Here is a 26,469-nt window from a genome sequence, read left to right as displayed (position 1 = left end):
TAATGGCTTCAAACCTCCTTTAATTGAAGATACTTTTGATTTAGTTACTGCACATTAAATCACTTTATTGAAATTAAAATAAAATATTTTACTGTTCAAAACATTAGACTACATTTTATTGGATTTGCTCAGATACATTGAAATCACAGGATGGCAGGTGTATTAGCCGTTGTGGGGAAAAAGGTTTAATAAAATCAGTATTTAATATAAGAATGCATTGAACAGTACCTGCTTTGGGGCACCTGATTTGCTTTTGGTTAGACATACCATTGGTCCGATATCGCAAACCCTCACCCCCCACGGGACAGCACACCAAAACCTAAGCTTAACCCTCTCCCAACCCTTAATGCACCCCTCACCAACCTTAATCCGGTCGTTTTAACGCACCCCTCACCAACCTTAATCCAGTCAGACCAATGCTATGTCTAACCAAAGTATGCCTCCCACCTGATTTGTGAAATGCCGATCCAGATAATTTCGATATAAGATGTCTCCTTTATTTTTATTTTTATCAAATAATGTGTAGAGACCAATTGATATGAATCCCTTTTAAAACAAAGGGCTTAACAAATATTATACCAAAAAAGTGGCACATTTGTGTAGATAATAAAATACTTTAATTCTTTATGTACAGGAAGGCAGTTCTAAAATCAAACTATTTTACTAATACTTTGTGATCAGATGCTCTGCTTCAATCGTGGCTTTTCCCCACAGTTCAGATTGATTAACTGTGTTCTGTAGTGTTCATTAAGACTGTAATTACATCCTTGGTATAGCCTTTGTTTTTTAACATTTCCAGTTCACTTCAGCCAGTACTTCACTTAGTGATTCCCTCAAAATTGGGCTCTGAGAAAGGTGGCAAGGCCGTCTGCCTGCTGAGAATCTTGTCCATGATGGCGATCTCTGCGTCCCTCTTCTCCACCTGGTCTACTGGGGTCCAGGACATGTCTTGTTGAAGCTTATATCCACCAAGAAACAGGTGAGGGCAGCTTGGGCCCCATTCCTTAAAAAGGACAATGAGGGAGGAGAATATAAATATCATCTTTAGAGGGTCCGCAACATTCCGTGGATTACATACAGAATATTTTAATTAAATAAAGAAGTTTTTACATTAAGATGTGTGCTTAACTATAGTAAATCTGGAAATCATATTTTGCCCATGATGCCATAGGCAAACCTTATCAAAAATAGCCTGGGTCGTGTCTGAAAGCCTTAATTTATTCTTGTCGTATACCTGACACGCTGTGAGTTTTTACATTGGATATTTTTGTCATATGGTGTCAGGCTTTACATGACTTGAGTCAACTATAGTGTTCATAGCATGCATGCACACACACACACACACACACACACACACACACACACACACACACACACACACACACACACACACACACACACACACAGAAGCAACACTTACTAGCCAGTAGCCATACTGAATTCTCCCTCATAACATGCTAAATGCACTCATATTTGCTTGTACTGTAGGTGTTAGGTAAGGTTACCCTGTCAGTGTGTATGTCATATTATCTTAGAACTCTCCCTAAGAGGAAATGCTATGCAACAGCACTGCGGGTGCAAAGCAGCTATTGAGATATTGTACAACATACTATGTTATCTCAATAGCTCCTTGTGGAAATACAGTGGAAATACCTTAAGTATTCAAAATGTTATGCTTAGAATTAAATATCAACCTTACAGTAGGTGATATGATGGAGAAGTACTTCTGTCCAGATGGTCTCTGATAGAGGTAGTACTTAGTTCCTGGTTTCTTAACAATATTGCAGGCAGCATGGTGGAGGTCAGCATCCCTTTTGGCATCTTCTAATACCTAAAGATAAAGGTGTGTCAGAGAGTAAAAGGGTATATATACAACAGACTGCTAGAATGTACTCTGACTCATCTCAATCATATTCATCAATTGTATATTGCTATACACAAGGCATATAAAATACCATTTGATTTGACAAATTAAAAATGCATACATTAAAATCGTGGATGACAAAGTCACACTTATTTCAAATCTTGTAGTTCTCATGGTGTCAGAACATAATTTCAAGTTTGACATAATTGTTAGTTAGAAATAGTCCAGGGAAGCACGCAAAAATAAATACAGCTGCTGGGCAACAATATGTACACTGACAGAAGAAAAAGATGTCGGCACGCTGCTCCCAGGATAACACTTTTCTCTCATAATTTAATTGTTACTTTGGCATCTAATGTAATGGAGTAATCCTAGAATATCCAGAACTAGTAAATATTCATATTTGTGATAAAGTATCCCAATGAATGATCTTTGTGACACAGGGAGTGAAGTGGCCCTTACCTTTCTGGCCTGTTCCTGTAGGTATCTGATCTGATCAGCAATGACTGTCAATTTGTTGCCAGCATTGGCTCTAACAAAATCATCTCCCTGGAAGCAAATAGAAAATAACACTGAAAGAAGAAAAGAAAGACAAGACCCAAGACAAATGTCTTTCTATAATCCTGATTTCAGGTTGTACCTGACCATACACTTTTTGAAAGTTTACATACCCTTTGTACTTGTGTTGCAAGAGCTACCAGGTCCAGAGGATCTCCTACTCTATTGGTCTGGTAGGAACTGACCAGTTCCAGTCCTTGGGGGCTCCTGCTGGCCTCCACCAGGGTCACTGCAAGTTCAAGTATATTAGAAAACATCATTGCATAACAGTATGAAGCAAATACATACAGGTGGGAGAGAGGCATATTACAATGTAATTAATATGTCATCATAAATTATTAATGATGATGAGCAGAGATGACATTGTAATAACACATACATTATGTAGGCATAATTAGGCGATGGGCTGCATATTGTTTTACAATACGATACAACTGTATTGTCAGCTTGCACTGAATTTTGTTTTGCGTCCATGAAGTCACCAAGATACAGACAAGACAAAAAGATAGACATTACAGGACAAAAATCGCAGAAACAGACAAGAACATATCCTCTGGTTTAATTATAGCATATATATAGCATATTATGGCACATTTGGGGCCCGACAACGAAATTCATGATGGGACAACAACAAACAGCATGCAAATATTATTACAGTAGGAAGTTGATCAAACTAGTAACAGTAAGCAGCTCAGATCTCCCACCACCCACTGCGTCTGGCTCACGTGTACATGCTGTTTACGTAAACTCCTAACAGCTGCTTCTTGAAATCATGCCAAATCTGATGCGCCGAGTTTCTTTTCAACCTTTACCAGAAAATATATCGAGGCATATATGATAAGATGGCTTACAGCGGAATGACATAACAATGAACATGACAAAGCTGCATGTTGTGAAAACACTCAAAACAGAACTTGTAGGCTTGCGCCCAAATGCTGTGTTTGTTTACCTGTGGTGGTTTTGTCTGGCTGATTAGGAAGACTAACAGTTCTGTCCATTTCTGTTGCAGTGTCAACTGCCAAGTAGTCTAAACCTACTGTCACACACGGTGTTTAATCAAAATGGTACTTGTAAGCCTATGTTGCAAGCACGATGGCTTTGAAGGGAATGGTTCACACTGACAGTCAAACACCATCGAAATGAGAAGCTCGAGCTGCAATGGTCCTAATTCCTAAGGTCCTAACTGGCTAGTAGACTTGTTTGTGCCTGTTTGAAATGGGTTAAATACATGTAAGTTACTTTGTTTCTATGTCGTAAAATCAACAAATACCCTTTTTTTACTTAGCCTACGCAAAATCGTGACCATGAAACGTTATTTCCAAATAAATGTGTTTGAATTTAGAATCGCATCAGATTAATGACAGGCTGCGTAGCATATGGGAAATACAATGTGTTAACTGGTGAGGTTGTTGCGTTTATACAGGTATATAATTATATGGGCTGGGAAAGTTAGATTTGCAATGTGTAATAGCTACATTATTGTTTCTATTCAATTGTGCACAGGCCAGGCTACATTATTGTCTCCACCAGGCCGAAGGCATGGGGAGAGAGTATGTTTTTAGATTGTAATTCCACTTTTGCTTTGGCAATGTAAACATATGTTTTCTCATGCCATGATGCCAATAAAGCATGTTTTGTCAGATACTCAGCTTTGATTTTCCCTTTATTCTCACCGCAGAGCACAGCAGCAGACTCTGGGGTGGGCCTACAGCACTGCAACAGGACATATAGGGGGACTGCACAAACCCCACCCCCGAAAAAGTTTGCAACCCCCAGTTAAAAGTGTCAGTAAAGTTTCACTAACCCACACTACCGGGGGGCCCGGCGTCTTTCCAGGTTTAGGCCCGATTGTCCAGAATGGAGTGCCGTTATGCACTTTTGATTTTGTGCTTTATTCCACTGTGTATATCGGACGTGCCTAATAACGGTCATGCTGTTTTGGAGCCTTATGATTTTCTGTTCGACGCAGCAGTTGAAGCCTACTACAAGAGCGACTGGATGTCGGTTATCCTTCACATGGAAAGGGCTCTTAGAAACAAGGCAACAGTCCGTAAGGTGAAGGCTCATTGTCGGATAAACTGCGCAAACCAGACCGCTTTCGGCGAACCTCTAGTCGGCCTTGGTGTGCTGCCAGTACCAGGCGCTGGATCTGTAGAGGATCTGGGCTTTTTTCAGAGGATCCTCAAACGAGCCGACTGTGTGAACTCCTGTGAAAATGACAAACTCGGACCACCGACTATGCATAAAGTCAGCGAAGAAGTGGAGCTTGAGTTCAGAAAGAGGTCGCCATATAATTACTTGCAAGTGGCATATTTCAAGGTAATGTAATAATGTATCATAATGCTACTGTACGCGGCGAGCAGACGATAGTGACAATCAGAAGAGATGCATCACAGACACGCATTCACATGTTATTTTGAAGGCTTAGAACAGCTATATAGACGTATTTGTGTCAAATCAACAAAATTCTGTCAATTTTAGTTGTAATTCCATTTAAACATTTACCCGAACTAATCTTTCAGCTGGGGATAAGTGCCCCAACCCCCAAACCAGAATGTATGCCACGTCTTAAGGTGGAGTCTAGTCTAGCACAGTTTTGGGACACATCACTAAATCTACTGGTCCACACAGACCCATTCTCACCGCGAGAGTGCTACGTTTCATGCACCTCAAATCACGACACAAAATTATAGTGTTGAAACTTGAAAAAGACAAAGCTGGAGGGATGAGAGTAGATGCGGATCATCATCAAACACTGCTGAAACTGCTGCTAATTTGACTCTTCTCAGTTCTACCTACCTTCCACCAGAGGGCGGAAATAATTTGTGAAATCAATTGGCGAATTAAATGATGCACTGTTGAACATCCTCTACCGTACTTTATCAATATTGTAAAAGTATAACGGTATTTTAACCTGAATGTTCATGTCATACAATAGCAACGTGGCTAACAATATACTGTACCAAATTAAATTGTCATCCATTAAAGTCTGCATTTAACTTTCAAACACTTCTGGGGTTATGCTATGGTGGTGTGTAGTGTAGTTTAAGTTGCTTGATTCAATATTTAAATATTTGATATTCATTCTTTAGAAACGTAACCCTACTAACCTTTTGGGAATGTAAATTACATTCCCAAAATGTTCTCTCTCTCTCTTGTAATAGTGCATTACATTATGTAATGCATGATTCATTACATCATGTTTGTAAACTCTAGTAAAACAGACTTACTTATATGGTTTATTTTTTTAGATAACTTTTGATGACTTATGGTGCGTTACCCACTTAAATCGTTTTATTTATTTATTTATTTTACAACAAAGCTAAGTAATATACTAACTAACTATAGTCAAAACAAAACTATAAACAACAACCCTGTATAGGTACTACTAGGTAGCCCTATTTTATGTGTCTGTTTTATTTCTGTCTGTTGGCAGATCAGTATGCTGGGCAAGGCAGTGGCAGCCGCTCACACCTTCTTTCTTGCTAACCCGGATCACATGGAGATGAAACAGAACCTGGACTACTACAGGATGATGGCAGGAGTACAGGAGGAAGACTTCAAAGACTTGGAGGCCAAACCTCATATGGTAACACTGACCCTGAACCTTATGACATATAATATGGCATTTCACCCAATACATCTGCAGTTTTTTCATCTCAGCTTGTAGTACAGATGATTATCATAGAGAGGTACCACAGTAGTAGCCAGGCCCAGTGAGTGGCAATACTACATTGTTATCCACCTGCCTGGGGCTCCAGATCTAGCATTTGCCCCTGTGTGTGTTTCTCCTTGAACGCGATTAATCTCACAAACTGACTACAGTGATCAGCATTAGGGCTGTCAACTGAGTCCAGAAATTACAATCAATTACAATCAATCTTATTTGCAGAATTTTTATTATATTTGATTATTAGAGATGCACAATATAATCGGTAGCATATCTGAATCGGCCATATCAGCAATAAAAATACCATACTGGTATCAGATCGGTCTCAAAATCATGCAGATTATTTTCACCGATATTGATCACGCAATAATAATGTGACCGCAAATGGCTAAATTCTACATTTAATTTGTAGAATTGGCAGATCTTATTTTTATAATGTGTATGTTTCTGTGTCACAACCTCGTGGCCGTTACTTGCGTTAATTTCAGGTCGTCATTTAAATCATGCGTTTCCAGCAAGATAGACCAGGCTATTATTAATTTGAATTCACAATTTCACAAGTACCGTGTATTATACTGTACTGTAGACACCATGGCCCACTGTGCTAAGATGGCACTCATGAACAAAGGTTGCCTTTTTATCCTGCATACGGCATCATAATATGATGCATAATCTGTAAAATAATGGAATTATTTGTTTTTTGGTTGGCAATGCATGGCATTACCCCCAAGAGCTGTACCATCTCTAAGGTAAAGTGACAAAGAGAGTAGAAGCTAACTTCTGGCCTTTCAAATCTTCTCAGGCTGAGTTCCTACTGGGAAAGCGTTACTACAGTGATGACTCATTCGGTCTGGCTGCCGGCCACTTTGAAACATCTTTAGATGAGTACTTCACAGCAGACAAGGAGTGCAGAGCACTTTGTGAGGGACTCTATGATTATGACGGCTACAACTACCTGGAATACAGTGCTGACCTCTTCCAGACCATTACAGGTGAAGTATATACAGTAAAATATCTCTCACAGTGTGTGTGTTGTGTTATGTTGTAATATGAAATAATAATACTAATGCTAAACTTTATTTACGGTATAGCACTTTTGTTTCATGACATGAAAATGCAGCGCAAATGCAGAAAAGAGAAAGAGAAAACGTAACGAGCAACAAGCACGCAACGTAACGAGCAAAAACAGAGTAACATTAAGATAATAAAACAATTGCAAAGAGCATAAAACGGAAGGAAATCAGGCAGAACAATGAGTACATGAATAAAAACAGAGAGAAAGCAAGCGTGAAGAGGTGGGTTTGAGCTGTTCTTTAAAAACATCTACAGAGGGTGCCTGTCTAAGCTGTAGCGGGAGTTTATTCCAGGCTGTCGGCCCGTAGAAGCAAAAAGCTGCCTCACCGTATTTCCTAGTCGCCATCTTTTTAGGCACCTCAAGCGGGCCAGCAGTTGAGGACCTGAGTGGGCGGTTTGGGACATATCTAGGCAGGATTTAGGCAGGAGGTAGGAAGGTGCAAGACCAAGCTCTAAGTTTAGACTTTAGAGCTTTATAAACTAGTAAAATACATTTAAAATCAATCCTAAAAACAACTGGGAGCCAATATAATGAGGCTAAAACTGGAATAATATGTTCTCTCAGATGTGGCATCTCTAGCTGCCACATTTTGAACAAATAGCATATATCATATCTGCCCTGGGTGGAGTGGGGGGGCCTGATAAAAAAGACGGTGAGGGTGTTGCACAAATTGGTCAGCTGCCCTAGGGATAATGGGGAAGTTGACCAATCAGTGACTGCTAAAGCTGTATCGTCCCTAAGGAAAATGGGGCAGCTGACGAATCGGTACACATTAAAGCTGTATCAGCCCTTGATATTACCAATCAACGTGGGCAATGTGCACTGAACTATAAAGGAATAAATCAGATCAAACGTGGAGAAATGTGGCTGCCAAACATGAAGGCTATGGAACCACAATCCAGACACTGCTGTTGACAGCAATGTTTCAATCTGGTCCTATATTAAGCTGATCAGAGCACTGGTTACTGTGTTGTGGCTGTTTTCTTGATACTTTTGTAAATTAATAAGGCTTAAAGTAAGTAGACTTTGGAACCAATGATTCCCGGGCCATAGGGCAGGAGCCTATCTCCTGTTTCTGTAGCGTGAGGCGGCTTGATACAAGTACATCCCCCAGCCATGATGTACAAGTACACCCCTGGACATGATGCTAGTATGTTGCTGGGATGTACCCCCAATCCAACCCTTGATACTGAGTGCCAAGCAGAGAGGCATTAGGTCCCATCCTTATAGTTTTTGATATGACCTGGTATGATCTTTGTCATGTACTACTATTGTTTGGATTTCATGGCAGTGGATCTAAACCTTTGTCTTGTCTACATATCTCTCTTTCTCAGATCATTACATGCAGGTGCTGAACTGTAAGCAGCGTTGTTCTGTAGATCTAGCCAGTACTGCTGGTAAAACCAAGCCTTTTGAGGACTTCCTCCCATCCCAATTAAATTACCTTCAGTTTTCCTACTACAACAGTAAGTTTCACAGTCACCTTCTATTCATTTGACGCCATTACTTTATCACACTTCACTGTGAATATTGTGTGCGTAGTTTTAATTTCTTTATTGAAACTAAAAACACAACATTCTTGTTTAAATAGGGACCTCCTAAAGGCTTACACCCTTTGATATATACATGCATTGTGCGTGGGAAATACGATTTACATGTATTTGAGCTGCTTAAACATCAATGAATGTAGCTGACAGTCGATACAGAAAAAATCACACCTGTGTGAACTGAGTGGTGTAAGGTCTTATATAGCCTGATCAGCTGTGTGTGATGTGATGATTTGTGACCATGAAGTTGATTCGGCTGGAGTGTTTGTCTGGTGTGAGGTATTATATAAGGTAAGGTATTATATAGCCTGATCAGCTCTGATCTGACGTAATGTCTGACGTAATGAAATCACACCCGGGTGAACTGGGTGACCGTAGCAACCATGCTCATTTTTTGAGCACAGACAGACAGACAGACACGTAAACTAACAAAGCCAGTCGTAGGAGTGGTTTACACCACTCAAAAATGTGTCTGGTGAAAAGAAGCAGCTAGTGACTTGACGTGTATCGGAGCGGACACTTGTTCGTCTACACCCTCCTAACGAACCAACAAGGCTGGTCAACCGTGACAAGGGACTACAGTACAAGGGGTGGTGGAAATTGGCAGACTAGATTGTGAGAAAAGGGGTGGAAAAGCAACAACAAAAAAGGATTTCACATCATTATTTCACTCCTCCCTCCCTCCATTCCCCCTGGTTGCCTCTAAACTTTCTCCTCTGCTGTCGTCCCACTTGCAGGTGAAAAGTATGAGCGGGCCATAGAGTGTGCTAAGACCTTCATGCTGTTCCACCCTGATGATGAGGTGATGAAGCAGAACCTGGCTTACTACTCTGCCGTGCTGGGGGAGGACAAGGCAGACACCATATCAGCCAGACAGGTAGGTCACAGAATCCAAAGCACTTCACAGTGCTGTGGGGGCAGGCATTTTTAGACTGGGTCATCCCTGTGGGTATTGAATCCCTATACCACATGGACACAATGGTGGGTTAATGGTGTGTGTACGCACGCACGCACGCCTGTGCGCGTGCACGCCCGTGCGCACACACACACACACACACACACACACACACACACACACTGATTTCCCTCTGTCTTTGCCCTTAGGTGGTAAAGCAGTACATCCAGCAGTCTTTACTGGAGAAAGAGCTGCTCTACTTTGGTTATGAAATCTTCGGAATCACCTTCGTAGACCCAGTGGGTTGAACCTTCATTTTGTTCCATATCACTCTTGTTATCAAATGATTTTCACACATCAGTAATGTTCTGCCATGCTGTTAAAAATAAGGGTGTTATTGCGTCTTTCACTATGTTGTTGTTTTTCAGGATACATGGACTCCTGCAGATGTCATGCCTCAGAAGCTGAGAGACAAGCAGAAGTACGGTTTTTGTTTTACATTTGTTTGACTGCACAATGTGGTGCTGTACAAGAGCTCATTTAGGCTTGATTTATGCTTCTTGAGTGTGGTGTTGCGTGCCGGAAATAGCCGATCTACAAGCTACCAACGTGTCGTCCCGTGATGTGTAGTGAGCTTGTAGATTGGCTATTTATTTTGGATGTGACACCGTTCTCAACACTCTCTTGTGTTGTCTGTGTCAGGGCAGACAGGGAGACTGCTGCGAGGATTACAGAGGAAATAGGGAACTTGATGAAGGAAATAGGAAACCTGGTGGATGAGAAGACCAAGGATTCGACAGAGTTTGCGAAGATAATAGCCCCCCGGGAAGGTGAGGATGTGAAAATAGATTTCCCTCAGAGTTATTGTCTCTAACAAGCGTGCGTGCGTGCGTGCGTGCGTGCGTGCGTGCGTGCGTGCGTGCAGATCAGCAATTCATGTATGTTGCTTCCTTTCCTCGACATTCCTTGTCGAGGCAAAACATTGCCAGGAATTTGTTTTGTACTGGTACATATTTATTTCCTCACCCTTTAACGCACCACTTCCTCCACACCACCAGGTGGCCCTGTGCTATATGATGACATCAAGGTTGCCATGACATCGATGCAACTGAACGGGTCCCAGCGGGTCGTGCTGGATGGAGTGATTACTGACGATGAGTGCCGTGAGCTTCATCAGCTCTCCAATGTGAGTTGGCACAACATCATTTGAAAAATGTATTGTATAATCAAATAATTTGCTGGTATGAAAGTTAAACAAATTGCAGCATTGATACCAACCATTAATTAGATTGCAAAGTTGGATCTGTAAATGACAGGAATTAAATCCTTTGTTATAATCCCATCGCACGTAATGTCTTTTTTCCATTCTATGTGTGTCCCATATTTGTTGTATGATGATGTGTGTATTTTGCAGGCCGCAGCTCTGAAAGGTGATGGGTACCAGGGGCGTCCATCCCCTCACTCCCCCAATGAGTTGTTCCAAGGAGTCACCGTCCTAAAGGCTGTAAAGGTGAGTCGCCCTAAAAATCTAAACTATAACTGCTACGTGTATTCATAGTCATGCTTTTGTACAGAATGTTAAGGTTACTGCCTCGTCCCACAGCTGGGGCAGGAGGGTAAGGTGCCCTTGAAGAGTGCCCGTTTGTTCAATGACCTGAGTGAGAAGGTGCGCAAGATTCTGGAATCCTACTTCCATGTGGAAACTCTTCTGTACTTCTCCTACTCTCACCTGGTGTGCCGTTCTGCCATTGAAGGTTAGTCAGACAACAAGAGGCACCATTGCATAATTTCATTGTGGAAGAGAATTGTATTTCCATGATGTTCAGTATCTTGCATAACTTAAGTATTCACCCTCTTGGACATTTAAGTTGCTATTGACAGGTATACTCGTCCTATAAATGAATTACGCGAGGCGATTGGAAAATTGCCGTTTTCTGGAGCAAGGATGGACGTTGTCTTAGCTCGCTAGCATTGGCGCTATTACTGTTAGCATCCAAGATGGCAACAACCAGGATGGCTTCATAGTAAAAAAAAGGCCCCATATCATGTGGCACCCAATCGCTAGCTATTTTGTCCGCCAGGTGGCACTAAAAGTGTTAAGTGTTATAACTTCAATTGGTTTAGTTTAATTTTATTGTTTTACCATTGAACAAAATACTTACACTGAAGGTGCAACATGGGTTTTATTGTGACACAAATGTTAAAAAGGTATTGCAGTATTGAGTTAATAAAGAAATGTTAGATGCAAATCATGACCGCCTTGGACTTGATTGCAATCTGCTCTATTTGTTAAGAATTTCAAAATGTACAGTATGGGGAAAATAATGTGACTTCTTTACATGTTTCCACTTATGCAGAGAAGCAGGAGGAGCGTGAGGATCTGAGCCACCCTGTTCATGTCGACAACTGTCTGCTGGTCTCTGAGCTCAATGAATGCATCAAGGAACCTCCTGCATACACACACAGAGATTACAGGTGAGCAAATGTACATGCACTCTGCAGACTAAATGCCAACATCGAGTGCTGATCTCAACAGGCACCACAATACATCACCTGCTTGGCTGCTATTAACTTGCTTGTTCTTCCCTTCCAGTGCCATCCTTTATCTAAACAGTGACTTTGAAGGAGGAGATTTTATTTTCACCGAGATGGATGCTAAAACGGTTACGGTGAGTCTTAAACTACTTTTATTTTAAATAAAGTTGGTTCCTTTTCTTTATGTACTTTAGGTACTTAGAAAAGCGTTATATAAATCTATTATTCTTAATATATATTAATATTAATGTTATTATTACTTCCCTCATGTATGTGAATAGAATATGTAAATTTCAAGTGAGCTGAAGAAAGTTTAAAAACGGTCGTCAACTATACAGCAGCATTTGATGCCAGGGATATGTTGTACTTTATGTATGTTTGATATTATTGATGTCCTCCCAGGCCAAGGTGCATCCGCAGTGTGGTCGAGTGGTGGGTTTCGGTTCAGGAAAGGAAAACCCCCATGGCGTTAGAGCTGTTACCAAAGGCCAGAGGTGTGCTGTAGCACTCTGGTTCACACTGGACCCTGCCCACGAGGAGAAGGTAAATGTACCGCTGGCAATGTTGTATTTGTTATTGTCAGTCCCTAGTACTATCCCTGTGGATCACCTGTCGTCTCATTTATGTTAATTTGTGTTCATGCCTCATTTGTAGCTGACAGGTAGGCTTAGTGATTATTAACCCATTTAGGCCTGACCTCGAAATTTAAAAAAAATCGTCTAAATCCTCCAGTTTTCAGAAATAAATATTTTCACAATTTTTCAAAAATAGCAGACCTACAAGCTCGTGCGCGCTATGAGCTTGTAGATCTGCTATTTTTCAATAGCTAAATTATAACATAATGTTTAAAACACCAAAAGGGGTTCCCGCCCAAAATGGTTTAAGTAACTATTCCATAATGGTAATGTCCTATATTCAGCTGTGTCTAAAACCTTGTCTCGACCAGAGTATAGTAGTAACTAAACTAACATGTAATATGTGACTCTAGGAGAGATTCCAAGCTCAGGAGATGTTGAAGATGTTTTCCACACCTGTGGACGAGGAGTTCATAGCAAAGGATGCTGAGGACATCTCAGCCCCTCAGCCACCAGCCCCTCAGCCACCAGCCCCTCAGCCACCAGCCTCTGAAACAGCCCCCACTGATCAGCAGGAGACGGCACATAAACGGGAAGACAAACCGGCTGATCAGTCTATCAGCATGGCTGAAAATCCAACCGAAACACCAAAGGAAAAATCAGAGGAAGAAAAGGTGGGAAAAACAACGGATACGACGCCTATAACGTTATCAAATATTACAGACACCAAAACTGGTGACCAGGGTAAGGCTAAAGCGAAACCTGCGGCTAAAGAGAAACCTGTAGCTAAAGAGAAACCTGTAGCTAAAGAGAAACCTGTAGCTAAAGAGAAACCTGCAGCTAAAGAGAAACCTGCAGCTAAAGAGAAACCTGCAGCTAAAGAGAAACCTGTCGCTAAAGCAAAACCAGCAGTGAAAACTAAACCCAAGCAGGCTGACAAAACGGATCCGAAGCTGGAAGCAAAACAGGCAGTGAAAGTGGATGTCAAAAAGGACCCCAAAGACTCCAAGATCGACAACAAATCAGACTCACAGAAACACAAGATTGAGCTGTGATGAACACAGTACATGTGACTGTTCTAAGTTGTATCTATTTTTCTACCATTTGGTGCAATTCAATGAGTTTTCCTCATTAAAATGTGTTTAAGATGTTGTCTTTTCAATTTGACGGATAGTGAAATACAAGGCATACTGAAATAATAAGGTATAAAAAATATCATTGCTGATGTCAATCAAATGACCACTCCAGTACTATTTTGTATTGTATTCTTCTATGTATGCACTATGCAGACACCCAAAGTTGGCCCAAAGTTACTCTTTTTACGTTTTATTTCATTGTTGAGAGGAATACTCCCACCACAGAGAGAAAAAAAAATCTCAGGAGCTGTTACTCTGTGGAGAAACTCATCTCAAATCAGTTGTGTGAATTTGTGAAATAAAAGTGATGTTTTTAAACTATGTCCCACCCAGTTTTTAACCACTTAAACCCTTTAGATTTAGTAAACTGGACCTCTGAGTTTGCTCTGTGCTTTTCCCCCTCTACATCAGATTTGCTATTTTTGGCTAACGTTCTCTCCAGAATAGGGTTCTGGGGTTCAAGTGGTTAAGTAATGAAACAAAAAAAATACATAATTCTAAACCAAAATATGCAATACTTTACACAAACACTGGGTGGCAGGATGGAAGCATCAAACTATTAGTCAGCTTCAGTAGAAACCACTGGTGCATTTGGAGTTCATGTCTTTAAGTAATTTTGTTGTACTGCAGTGATTTTACTTAATTTGAGAATATTTTAAAAACGAAATTATAGGTATATTAATACCACCTAGATTTTGTATTTTCATTCTTGGTCTACTGTATGTGTTGGCATCCTTGTGCATGCCACACCAAGTCTGCCAACATGTCTGATTTCTCTTGGGACACTAGCTCTTTGCATCCTATTTAGATTCAAACAACTCCACCCAAAGATCATCTGCCTGTGCCACCCTCATTGTCATTTTCTCTCTAACATGACCATGAATTTTACTACCTGGCTCTAGTCTACTCTAAAACATCAGTTTCTGAATATTGACATGGTCAACTCCTCTTTCTTTTATCCTATTCCAAATAGGATTACAATTATATTGGACTTTCCAAAACACATTTCCAATATTCCTCACTCGTGCTCAGTGCCCATGTTTTCATTTTTGGTTTATTTAGCCGTGATCACCCATTCAAGTCGAGACCTTTTTGTATCTGTTATTCCTAGAGCCTGTGGATGCAGTAGCTATGTTCAGGATATGTAATACAATGCCTGTGTAGGTTTAGCATGTGCATGAATTCATGCCTACACAGCAAGTCTACAGACACACACACACACATGCAGCACGACCAAACTATGGCAATACATCTTGATTCACTTGTTTCTTGACATTACACACTGGCACAGCTAAACAGACTGAAACATTCTAGTTATCCCAGATAGTAAGAGGGAGGCATTTGACAGCTCCTCTGTTGCACTGCAAATCAAGCCCTTTACAAATCGTGTCTGTGCGTATATTTTACGTCAAATGCTTAGTGAAACATTCCTTCAACTCTGCAAACATTGCGAATGGAGCTGACACAGAGCCTTGTCTCTAACCAACATGGCTTCATGCAAATGTACACACAAAATGTGCCCACCCCCCCCCCCCCCCCACACACACACACACACACACACACACGCGTGCTGGTGCATATATAAACACACCATCTATCACCACACATAAAAACACAATAACAGGCAATTTCTCAAAGAATGAATTGCAGTCATCTTAGCCCAAATAGGGGTCACGGCAGTGTGTTGGAGTTGGCAGAAAAATGGTCCTTTTACTGTGCGGAAAGCTGTGGTCTCATGCACATGTATAGCAACTATCTAGCATAATACTATTGTGTGTTTGTACTGTCACTCATTTCTTTGTGTTTCCTTATCTTGTGCAATTCAGAAAGTGCAAGCTATATTATACATTGTCCTGTGATGGTGTTGCTTGCTGTAAATAACAGATTTTCAAGATTGAAAAACTGTTGGCGAGCAATATAGACAAAGTATACATTAGGCTAGAGAGAGATACTCACACAGGCTTTGTCTTTGTGTATTCGTGGTATTGCTTTGACCATTGTTTTGCAAAAACATGGAGGGAGTGGGTCAGAGAGAGAGAGAGAGACAGAGAGACAGAGAGAGAGGGGGGGTAAGAGTACAGTAGTCACAGAATACTAGACAGAGATTGGTACAACTGTCTCTGATTGTTCTGCCTACAGTCACACAACACTTTGAATGGATGTAGCCTTGAATCAGCATGAACAATTTTCACTTTTCTTTTTTAACAGTCAAATAATGTACCAATATACAATGTTGTAGCTTGTGTGTGTGTGCGTGCGGGCGGGCGTGCGTGGGTGTGTGTGTGTGTGTGTGTGTGCGCGCACATTACATTACATTACTCTGGGACAAGGCCACATGATTTTTTTCTTGTTGCCATGGAGACATAGCGGCCATGGAGACGGCGGTGCAGGATCGGGTCGTGCACAGCGGGACACTGGGCACTCAGATTAACTTTGACTCTGTGACTCGGGAGCAGGGAGAATAAAACAGCAGGCTAACAAGGACTGACATGCTCTCCCCTCTCCCTGCTCCTCTGGCTCAGACCTGGGGATTGAAAGGAAACTTTTCATTGTCCAATGTTTGGCCTCAAGGCACATTTCAAGATCAGCCCTTCACTTATCTGTGTAAGCCCTCGCTGAGCCCTCTGGGATGTGTGTGTGTGTGTGTGCATGCTTCCATGCAGCTGCGCACATGCACTTGTGTGTGTGCGTGCATATTGGCCTGTTTTTTATAAAGACAAGTTATAAAGACTTTTTAAGGCCAAGGACGGAAGCAGAGACTTCCATAACATTATACTAATAAGCCCATGGTGTCCTTCGTTGGGACAAGAGGGCACGTCTATCGTTGTATCCCTTAAAGTCCCTCTCAGACAATATCAATTTGCAATTATTTTTTTCCTGTGCTGTTCATTCAGTTTGTAGTCTACAGCACAGTGGACATCTGGGCCTTAGATGGTACCCTGATGTACGCCTCACAGAGGCTCACTCCCGAGACTGTAAGGCGTGAGATTCAAAGACAACGACGGAGCTGTCAGTTCCCTTGCTGTCCATCGCAGCACTGCCCGGCCTCTTGTCTAAAACCAACCTTGTGTTAACGGGACAGAGGGCTCTATTGTTTTTGGGTGGCTGTTCTGACGGATGCCTGGCTGATGACTTCAGCTCTGCCATGAACTGTGTCCTTATTCTCCTATGGCTGGGATCACAGCCGTGCTGCCCTGGGGATGGGACCAGGGTGGAGGAGGGTATTGAAGGCTTTATAACAGTAGAGATGGATCCAGTATGTATGGAAAGACGACGAGGGGTGTAGTACTTTAGTTCTCTCCCAAGACCACATTTTGATGGTCTCGTCTCGGTTTCGGCTGCAATTGTACTTGGTTTTGATACAAGAACATGCCGTTCTTAATTATGTATTTGTTTGCTTGTTTTGCACATATCTCCAAAGTTGGCTACTGCAGTTTTCCAAGATGAAGTGTCAGAGTGTCGGTATAAGAGTGCTAAATAGTTTTTGGATTATTCTCAGATGTATTATTGAATTATTATTAGTTATTTGAATAATTGCATAATTGTTTGATTAAAAATATTTGGCTTATTTCAGATAGTTTTTTCTCTACATACTGGTGTGAATTTTATTTACACATCCTTTTGAATACAGAAAAATACTACAAAATACTAATTTTGTCATCATCAGTAGCACTCATCTGCTTTATAGGCCTATCTCACAGCCCCCTTTCCACGCCCCCTTCCGGTAGCTAGTGGTGTCATTTAACAATAGCATTTACACGTTTTTTTTCTCTGGAGAATCTAAGTACATTTCCTAATGTAAAAATGTGACAGACCAATATTATTATGAAGCAAACAAGATGGTAAATCAGCTCGAACAGATAGAACAAACCTTACCTTGAGAAAACAAAAATTGTAGACTTCTTAAATAACCTCTGTTAACATGTAGTGTCTATGGAGTGACGTCACGCTATCACCACTAGCTCCGAAAGGGGGCGTGGAAAGGGGGCGGGGAAATTCTGTGAGATAGGCCTATTATACAGAATTCTGAGAAGGCATTGTGAAGGCAGAAATATACTGTCGGCTATAGCAGTGTTTCAGATCAAAAGATTGCCTTCTGTATACTGATGTACTGTGTTTGTCCTTTAAAATGTTTAAATTGACTTGGTAGGCCCCACCCCTGATATCAGTCTTGTTGACTTCCCCCACCTGCCCCACCTCAGTCTTTAGGTGGTCATGAATACAGTATTAGTTGTTTCTTTTATGGGACAGGGTCACCTTTTGGGGTTAAGACTTTGACCTACAAGCAGCATAGTTCTGAGAAAAGTGCAATTGTGAGTTCAAACGAGGATACTGGGCATAATGCCAAGACTGAGAATATATTCTGTACACCTTGGGCCATTACATTTAACCACTTAAGCCATATACTTAATTGCATGATGAATAGTGAAAACAGACAATCTAAGATTACTGTCAGGACGCAGGAGATGAATCACGCAGTTTAGAAGCTAGTGACTGTCAGGAGCTGACCCAACACCAGATCCAGATAGTGACTGTCAGGAGCTGACCCAACACCAGATCTAGCTAGTGACTGTCAGGAGCTGACCCAACACCAGATCCAGATAGTGACTGTCAGGAGTTGACCCAACACCAGATCCAGCTAGTGACTGTCAGGAGCTGCCCCAACACCAGATCCAGATAGTGACTGTCAGGAGCTGACCCAACACCAGATCCAGATAGTGACTGTCAGGAGCTGACCCAACACCAGATCCAGAAACTGGTCTGTGGATTTGTTAAGGAAGCAAACATCCTTCCTAGTCATCATGAGTCATATGCGGGTGAACCCTACAGTGAGAACAGCCAAAATAACCTTTTACTGATCCAGGCAGTGACCTTCTTAAAAAGGCCCCCACAAGCTTCTAGGTGATCATATACAGTATAAGACTACAGTGTCAGAGGCATCCTACTACAAAGTATTAGGATCTGTGAAATGTACTCTCTTTGAGAAGGCCTTAAGAGCTCTTTATGGACGTGGGGGATGTTGCAGGGCGGTTAAGTGTCAGTATGATATATAACGCTATACTCCTTCCAAGAATCACCTCCAAACTCTGCAGCGCTCAGCCCAATATGCCACTGGCAAGTCACCCACAAGGCCCTGGGAGAACGGCAGTGATTCTTGGAGGCCCTTTGTTCTGTCAAATGAAGATGTCTCGCCTGGTTGTTATGGTGATCACAGGCTAGGCGATGCTTGGCTTTCAGCCACCGTTTTACACACCGAGAGAAAGAGAATGCAGAAAAGTACAGGAGTTTAGGGAGATGAAAGTTAATAATTAGGCAGAAGAATACATTGTGATTAATGGTAATGATCCACAAGGATGGGAAAATAAATGAGAGGGAGAGAGAAAGAAAGATAGAGATGGGGATTTTCCTTCACGAGACAGCATCTACATGTCATCTACATGTCACATTTTTGGGAAAGCAGCCAATGAAAAAGCAGGAAAGAGTGTGAGAAAGGTTCTGAACTCTGTTAACTTTCCACTGGACTACCGGTATGTGTGCAGTGGCAGTTTGAGTGACAGCACCATGTCCTGGGCAGGACTGAACTGCTTAATAATAATAATATGGTGCATTTATATAGCGCCTTTATCCAAGGCGCTTACATAGATTGTGCATTACATTCACCCATTCATACACCGATGGCGGGAGAAACCATGCAAGGCTCTAGCCAGCACATCAGGATCAAATAGGGGTTCAGTGCCTTGCTCAAGGACACTTTGACACTAACTCTGGGGGAGCCCGGGTTCGAACTGGCAACCTTGCGGTTACCATCCAGCCACTCTACCCCTGAGCCACCAATAAAATAAAGTATTAAAACATACATATTTTTATAATATTGTATACAATATTATATATACACACATCACATACTATATCTATATAGGCCTACACTATTACGGTACATATATAATTAGATTTGTATACCATTGCCATGAGGGGGAAAAGTCTATACTTTATCCTACTATGATTGGTATTTTTGTGAACAAATACAATTCAAGTTACTCGTGCACACTCAGCTATAGACATTCCACACTATATTTGTATTGGACCCAGTACCTGCCCGGGCTATCCCACGGCAGTCATGACCCTCTGTTTACATCCAGCAGCACAAAACATGGAGTCCCAGACAGTTCAGGGATTGGTAGAAGTAGGTAAGAGGTGGGACTCAGGCAGATGACACACATATGTGAATATGACCACTGTGGAATTCAACCCACTTTGCTGACAATGTGAAAAAAGTAGGCATGAGGCATGGGCAAGGATAGAAGGAGGAAGTTTAGTAGTTCTCAAAGTGGGGTCTGGTGGACCTGCAGATGTCTTAAAATAATAAATACATAATAATATGTACTTATTTATGTTTTGTACAAAAACCTTAAGATGGAGTGGAACTAGTTTTGGAAGGTCAGCAATCGGTATTCTGGGCAAACCATATTTAAACTGTGTCCATTTTTGCTCTTACATCATATGCTCATGGATGAGAAACCCCAACCCTGAGTCTGACCCTGGGTCAATGCCAGAGAGCGCAGATAAAAGGAAAGATGTACTGAAAGCGGGGAAACGTCAGGGGAAGGATTAACTGGAGTGTGGAGAAGAAGTTGAGCGTGGGACCATGGGTGCTAGTGTAGGTGTAAAAACAGTAAGGGTGAAGGGGTGGATGGTAGAGAGAGTGCAGAGAAGGGGCAGGAGGAGATAAAATGTCTTAGTTACAGTAGGACATTGCAGTTTGTGATGCAGATGATTGAAGAGTCACTAAGTGAAGAAATAATGAAAAAAATAATTGTGTAAGTGTTGTTGCTGTTGTTGTAACTGTTGTTGAGACCGAAGACAAATTTCCACACGTGGACAATAAATGAAACTAACTAACTAACTAAGAGTCACTAAGTGATCATTCATTTGTATAGCATCTTTCTAGAGCAGTGTCATGCATAAGAATACAAATATTAAAATATAAAACAAAAAATATTAATAAACAACCAAAAATTGTACAAACAACCAGACACCCTGAGGGCAAGAAGCAGGTGTGCACGCATCCGTAACAGCAGACTGCTGGGCGAGTGCTGGCGCTTTGGCATAGGGGGTCAGATCAACATATGGAATGAATTCTGTACTGGCTATATATGGAGTGTGTCTTGAGTGTACAGGGTTTGATGAGGTCAGATCAACATATGGAATGTCAGCTCCATATATGGAGATCTAAGGGTGGCAGTGGGGGCAGTGTCTTGAGTGTACAGGGTTTGATGAGGGCCCAGGTAGGGCCGGGCCTTAATTTTCGGGCATGTTGAGAACTCTACTAATAACTTTGGGGCGGGCCCGTCTAGAGTTTGAACGCACAGGTATCAATCAAAATAGGGAGACATCGAAGAAGAAGGATGGGTGGGGTAGGATCAACATATGGAATGTCAGAACAGGATCAACTTTGACCAAAAAATGCACCATCAGAAACAGGTATGGCCAGGGTTCATGGCCATATATAGCATGTCTCCATATATATAGAGTGTATCACGAGGCGTGACTCACGAAATTCCCATATATGGGCTTAATGACATCAGGGATCTCCATATATGGGCATAACAAGGATTGTAGGTGTGACGAGGCGTGACGTCACAAGGCGTAATGGACTGGCAACCATATATGGAGGCGTTACTGACCGAACAGGGTTTTGCAAGTTTTCATAATAATCTGCGACCTTCGGTCGCAATTAACAATCACACTGTACTAAGCAGTACTAAGTTCAGTCTGTCTGAACAGATATGTCTTGAGCTGCCTTTTAAAAGTGTCAAAATTGTCTGCATAGTGACGTACAATTGGCCGAGGGAGTTCCAGAGTTTAGGAGCCACTATCAATGACTGCATCACCTTTCAGTTTAAAGATGGAGTGCCATGATTTTTTTCCACCCTAAAACATGATCATCAGGTCTTATTGTTATATAAGGAGGAAGATTTTTTTCAAAAAAGTGTACAGTATTTGTTAAAATTACGTTTTTATGTGTGCACCCCCACCAGTTCATTAAGTATGCCTGGTTTGCCTGGTTGGTGGTAAATGGGTAAATGGTGCATTTATATAGCATCTTTATCCAAGGCGCTTTACATAGATTTACCAGCACATCAGGAGCAATTAGGGGTTCAGTGTCTTGCTCAAGGACACTTCGACACTAACTCTGGGGGAGCCCGGGTTCGAACTGGCAACCTTGCAGTTACCATCCAGCCACTCTACCCCTGAGCCACCGCCGCCCGCCGTGGTGATGGGTGGTGATCAAGGGGCCAGTGAGGCTATTCAACGTTGAGGCGCTCGGCCCTAGTGGTAGGAGGGACTACAGGCGGACCCGTGGATTCATGACCGGGAAACCCCGTGCAGCTGGGCTTTAACATTGAGCGCTCGGTTGCACTTCCGCATTTGACCACCAAAATTTGGTGGTCAAATGCGGAAGTAGACGTTCTGAGACGGTACTTCCGGCAGTCTTCCGGGTGCTTCAAAACGCCACTGAGCAACTTCCACTGACATGAATAGCTGGGGGGGTGGTGCTTCGCGCCAGTTCAGTCTCTATCCTTTTATATACTCTATGGTGGTGATCCACCTGAATTTAAGCCGCACCCACAGCTGTAGTTGTATGATAAAGGGGGAGGGGTTAGGGGAGGGGCTGATAATGTGATGTCACTATATTACTGTTTTTTTCATTGGCACGTTTGACTGTCAAGGGTTCAGCCTCCAGGAAGAAACCCTAAATACAAAGGGAATACATCATTGTACATAAAAACGACTCCAGGGTGTCTAATGAAGTACTGTCACCTCATAGACACATGGAAAACTGGGCACTCCATCTTTAAGGTTTTTACCAAGGGACAGACCTAAGTGACTGTTGTTGTAAGGATTGATTAGGTCACTAATATACTGTATGTAGTAGGAGTTGTCCGACCAGGCAGAGCTCTACTCTATGTGATTGTACAGTACGTGTATGTGATTAAACCTAGGTGTAGCTGAGAGATGAAGACTTTAGGGCAGTCTGCAGGGGTTGAGGGCTGTTCAGTGTTTGGTTAAGGCCACAGATGGCATGGCTGTGTTGTGAGGAGCCGGAGGAATGCCTGTCTTCTTTTCTTTGCTCTCTTGGTGAGCGGAGACTCGGAGGGCTAATGTACAATGGTAGATTAGGACCTACATTCCCTGTTTAATCTCTCTATTCTTCTCATACTCAGCTGTTCTGACTCAAGGAGTCAGGCCTCAACTCATCTACCTCCCACCGTCCTGTCTGTTGATGTTGGTCTAGCATACACCAGTAAGACGCCTGAGGGCGAGAAGCGACCTCGCGCTAAAGGGCGAGGTCGCGTGCACGCATCCGCCTGGGTGACAGCAGACTGCTGGGCGAGCGCTGGCTCTTTGGCATGGGGGGTAAGATCTTAATTCCTGGGCCTGTTGAGAACTCTTTTTGCGGGCTGCCGGGCATGGCTGCACTAATAACTTTGGGGCAGGTCCGTCTAGCGTTTAAATGGACAGGTATCAGTCAAAAGGGAGACATCGAAGAGGAAGGATGGATGGGGAAGGATCAACATATGGAATTTCAGAACATGTCGGCTCCATATATGGAGATCTAAGGGTTTGAGGTTTGAGGTCAGATGTAGAGTTGCTGGCCAATATTGATGACATCAGGGATCTCCATATATGGGCTTAATATTGATGACATCCCTTCCCTGATGATGTCACGTGATGTCACGTGCTCTCTCACCCCGACCACACTGGAAATGCACGATTCCATAGTTAACTGCGACCTTTGGTCGCAAATATACACACACACATGCATTGCACGCATGCATGTACACAGGTACACATACCTGTACATAAATTGATATTTGTACCCCTAGTACAAAACTGACCAGTAAGGTGAATCTACATGCCTCGTGGTCAGGACTCGATCGTGTAGGGTTTCTTAAACTGTACAGAGAAGCCCATGAATGTAATATGTGTTAACGTGTGTGTCCCTGGTTAAATTGTATTTAGGCAATCCGTTCTTCCAGTCATGTTCTCATGTTCCTTTATGTTTAACCACCTCAAAGTCTTTGCTCAAACTTAATTACTGTAGTGTAGTGGAACTGGGGACATGGGGGACAGGGGGGGGGGCAGGGGGGGGGGCATGCACACTAGGCCGGAAAGTCGTTTCTTTTTTGTTTAGTTTTTTGAGGGGGGGGGGTCACATATTGGGGGAAGCATAGCTTTCAGTAAGCTCCTCCAGCACCTCAGTCAGTGCCCTATTAGAGGACTGGTCCTCCCCTCCCCACGTCAAACCATTAGAACCGCTATTGAAAAAGTCTCACATCCCCCACCCCACTTCCGTGATTTTCTTTTGAGGGGCTAGTCCTGCAGAGTGCTCTCAGGACTAGTAGGAAATGGAAAGAGCACGGACGTGCAGGTGCGTACGCAATAAGACGCAAGACAACAGGAGGGAATGCCAAGTGTAGGAGGAACGCCTTAGCGGGTAAGAGAACGGTGAGGGAGATTTGGACGTATACGATCAAAGCTGTAACGACAGAAGGGTTAATTAAAGAGGCTTTCGGCCTATAGGACTAGGTAATTAAAGCAGAATTATTGATGCTTGTACTTGTTGATTTTGTGTTTCTGTAATCAAAGTATTATCTTCTTATCACTATGTTAGTGTATAAAATAGTCTGACGAAAATATATATTATTAATACAATTACAGTGCATTCACAGTAATGGCTGTCGCTCATGGAATGTGGAGGAAAGTGGCATGGACAATGGAAGAACTGCGGCAGGAGGAGGAGTGAATGTGTACTCAGGCTAATTAGAGTGTTATGACACAGCAGGGCCTATACAGTGGCAACTGGAAAGGGTGGACGTGACAAGACGAGGGGGAGAAGGAGGGGAAGGGTGGTACAAGAGAGAGAAGAGAGTGGTGGGAACAGGCCCTGGACCTTCCTCGCTCTGGGAGTAGGCTGGGTAATGGAGGGTGGCTCCTCCATAGACATAGAACCACTAGAGTGGGTCAGCACAATATCCACATGAAAATGACTTCTGTCTCCACGACGATACCATGTCATCTTTGATAACGAAATGCTGCCTGTGCCCCCCCCCTGCCCCTTCACATTGCTACTCATGCAGGCACATAAACAATGTGCATAACACGTTCAGAGTGACCATTTCTAGTCACAGCAGGTCTACAGCAGTGGAACCCCCTGGGAGGTCCTGTATCGTTGGGAACTCTCGTCTCTTGTTAGTCACGACATGACTCCCGTCTTTGATCAGCTCAGCTGACTCCTAAGCTCAGCTTAGTGCTGCAGGGGTCTGGAAAATATGGGGAGAGGGCGAGAGGAGAGACAAATGGAGAAGGGGGGGGGGGGGGGGGGGGGGGGAGTGGGTACCCACTGAACCATGCCTCGTTTAGTGAGAAGTTTGGTTACAAGGGGTGGGTGCCGTTGGAGGATAATACGTAGTTCTGAAGGTCAACAGGTGGAGACCTGGGTGAGGAGGAGGGAGCTGGATCGTCTGTGTGCTCACACGGTTCATGGCCACCATCACCGGGAAATTCTGACCTGACAACTGAGCTGAAGCGAGGCATGAAACAGAGGTTGGCTATTCTAGTCAGGTTTAGAAAACACAGGGATGAAAGACTTCACAGAACTCTCTCTGTCTCTGTGTCATTACAAGCCCAAGACTTTTTAACATGTTTGGAAATGGTAATTATTACATTTGGCAATTAGGACATCACTCAACAACAATAACCTCACTGGCCATTCATGCTTCAAAATTAGCTTATTTTTCTAGTTTTCTAGACAGCACTCGACCTACATTAGGGAAGAGAAACACTGTTTAACTGCTTAATGAGCAGAGCCAACAGTCTCTTCAGAGCCACTTGAGCTTGACCACAAGAACTCTCCATGGGGCCCAGACATACATTATTCATTTCCTGCTTAGCTAGCATTCATTCAGATGTGCCATCTTCTCTGCACTCTGTTAGGATGGAAAAAAATGGCTCAATGTAAATTCCAATTAACTTGGGACACTGTATGTGCATTGTGCAGGGAATTCATCTCCAACTCATAATGTTGTTATAGCCTGGCTCCAAGGCCACAACGAAAAAGGAGAAACGGGGGACGTCAAGCTAAAAACTTTTATTAACAAATGGTGAAAATCTTTAAACTAAGAAAGTAATTAATGTTTCCAACTCAAACTGGCAGGGAAACATGCTGCCCACTTTAACTAACAAAATACAACAAAAACTAAGGTGCTCTTCTGTGGCTGCTCCTGCAACCTGAGCCTGAGGAGAAATGAGGAGAAAGCATATGAACAGATCAGGTCTTTTATAGTGTTTGAGAAGACACTCGCCAGGTGTCTCCCCTTCCTCTGATTGCCTCTGGCTCCACCCTCCAAACCAGCTGCAATGGAAACTATAGTGAAGCAGTAATCACTCAATTTACAATTTACAATTTAGGCATTTAGCAGACGCTCTTAATCCAGAGCGATTTACAGTAAGCAAGAACAAAAAACATGGTAATACATCAAAACATTAAAAAAACTTAAAAGTCATCATTAATCCTATCCTATATCCTAATCTCCTGTTTAAGAACCTAA

At 42.5% G+C, this 26,469-nt stretch overlaps 2 protein-coding genes across 3 annotated transcripts; one reads left to right on the top strand and one right to left on the bottom strand.

Annotated features, from left to right (window-relative positions):
* Positions 1 to 99: 99 nt before the first annotated feature.
* On the bottom strand, positions 100 to 3,569 carry cUnh1orf50 (chromosome Un C1orf50 homolog). Its single transcript, XM_079510472.1, has 5 exons — positions 3,372 to 3,569; positions 2,536 to 2,651; positions 2,327 to 2,413; positions 1,700 to 1,831; positions 100 to 1,003 (listed from the first exon to the last, which is right to left on the bottom strand). The coding sequence occupies exons 1-5, from the start codon at positions 3,418 to 3,420 to the stop codon at positions 818 to 820; spliced, it is 570 nt and encodes a 189-aa protein (XP_079366598.1). The 5' UTR covers positions 3,421 to 3,569; the 3' UTR covers positions 100 to 817.
* Positions 3,570 to 4,227: 658 nt separating this feature from the next.
* p3h1 (prolyl 3-hydroxylase 1) lies at positions 4,228 to 14,176 on the top strand. 2 transcript variants are annotated; one of them, XM_079510471.1, is made up of 16 exons: positions 4,228 to 4,741; positions 5,859 to 6,011; positions 6,895 to 7,084; positions 8,502 to 8,633; positions 9,452 to 9,591; positions 9,819 to 9,908; positions 10,038 to 10,090; positions 10,312 to 10,439; positions 10,668 to 10,795; positions 11,024 to 11,119; positions 11,213 to 11,363; positions 11,967 to 12,084; positions 12,203 to 12,278; positions 12,547 to 12,687; positions 13,133 to 13,237; positions 13,268 to 14,176. In XM_079510471.1, the coding sequence occupies exons 1-16, from the start codon at positions 4,280 to 4,282 to the stop codon at positions 13,772 to 13,774; spliced, it is 2,670 nt and encodes an 889-aa protein (XP_079366597.1). In that variant the 5' UTR covers positions 4,228 to 4,279; the 3' UTR covers positions 13,775 to 14,176. The 2 variants fall into 2 exon arrangements, with proteins under 2 accessions (XP_079366597.1, XP_079366596.1); XM_079510470.1 differs by having other exon boundaries at positions 13,133 to 14,176.
* The last annotated feature ends 12,293 nt before the right edge of the window (positions 14,177 to 26,469 follow it).

The sequence above is a fragment of the Electrona antarctica genome (assembly GCF_951216825.1).
Source record: "Electrona antarctica genome assembly, chromosome: 9".
In the NCBI taxonomy this organism is placed as follows: Eukaryota; Metazoa; Chordata; class Actinopteri; order Myctophiformes; family Myctophidae; genus Electrona; species Electrona antarctica.
Note: the sequence above shows the minus strand (reverse complement) of the source record. Positions and strands in the feature narration are given on the sequence as shown.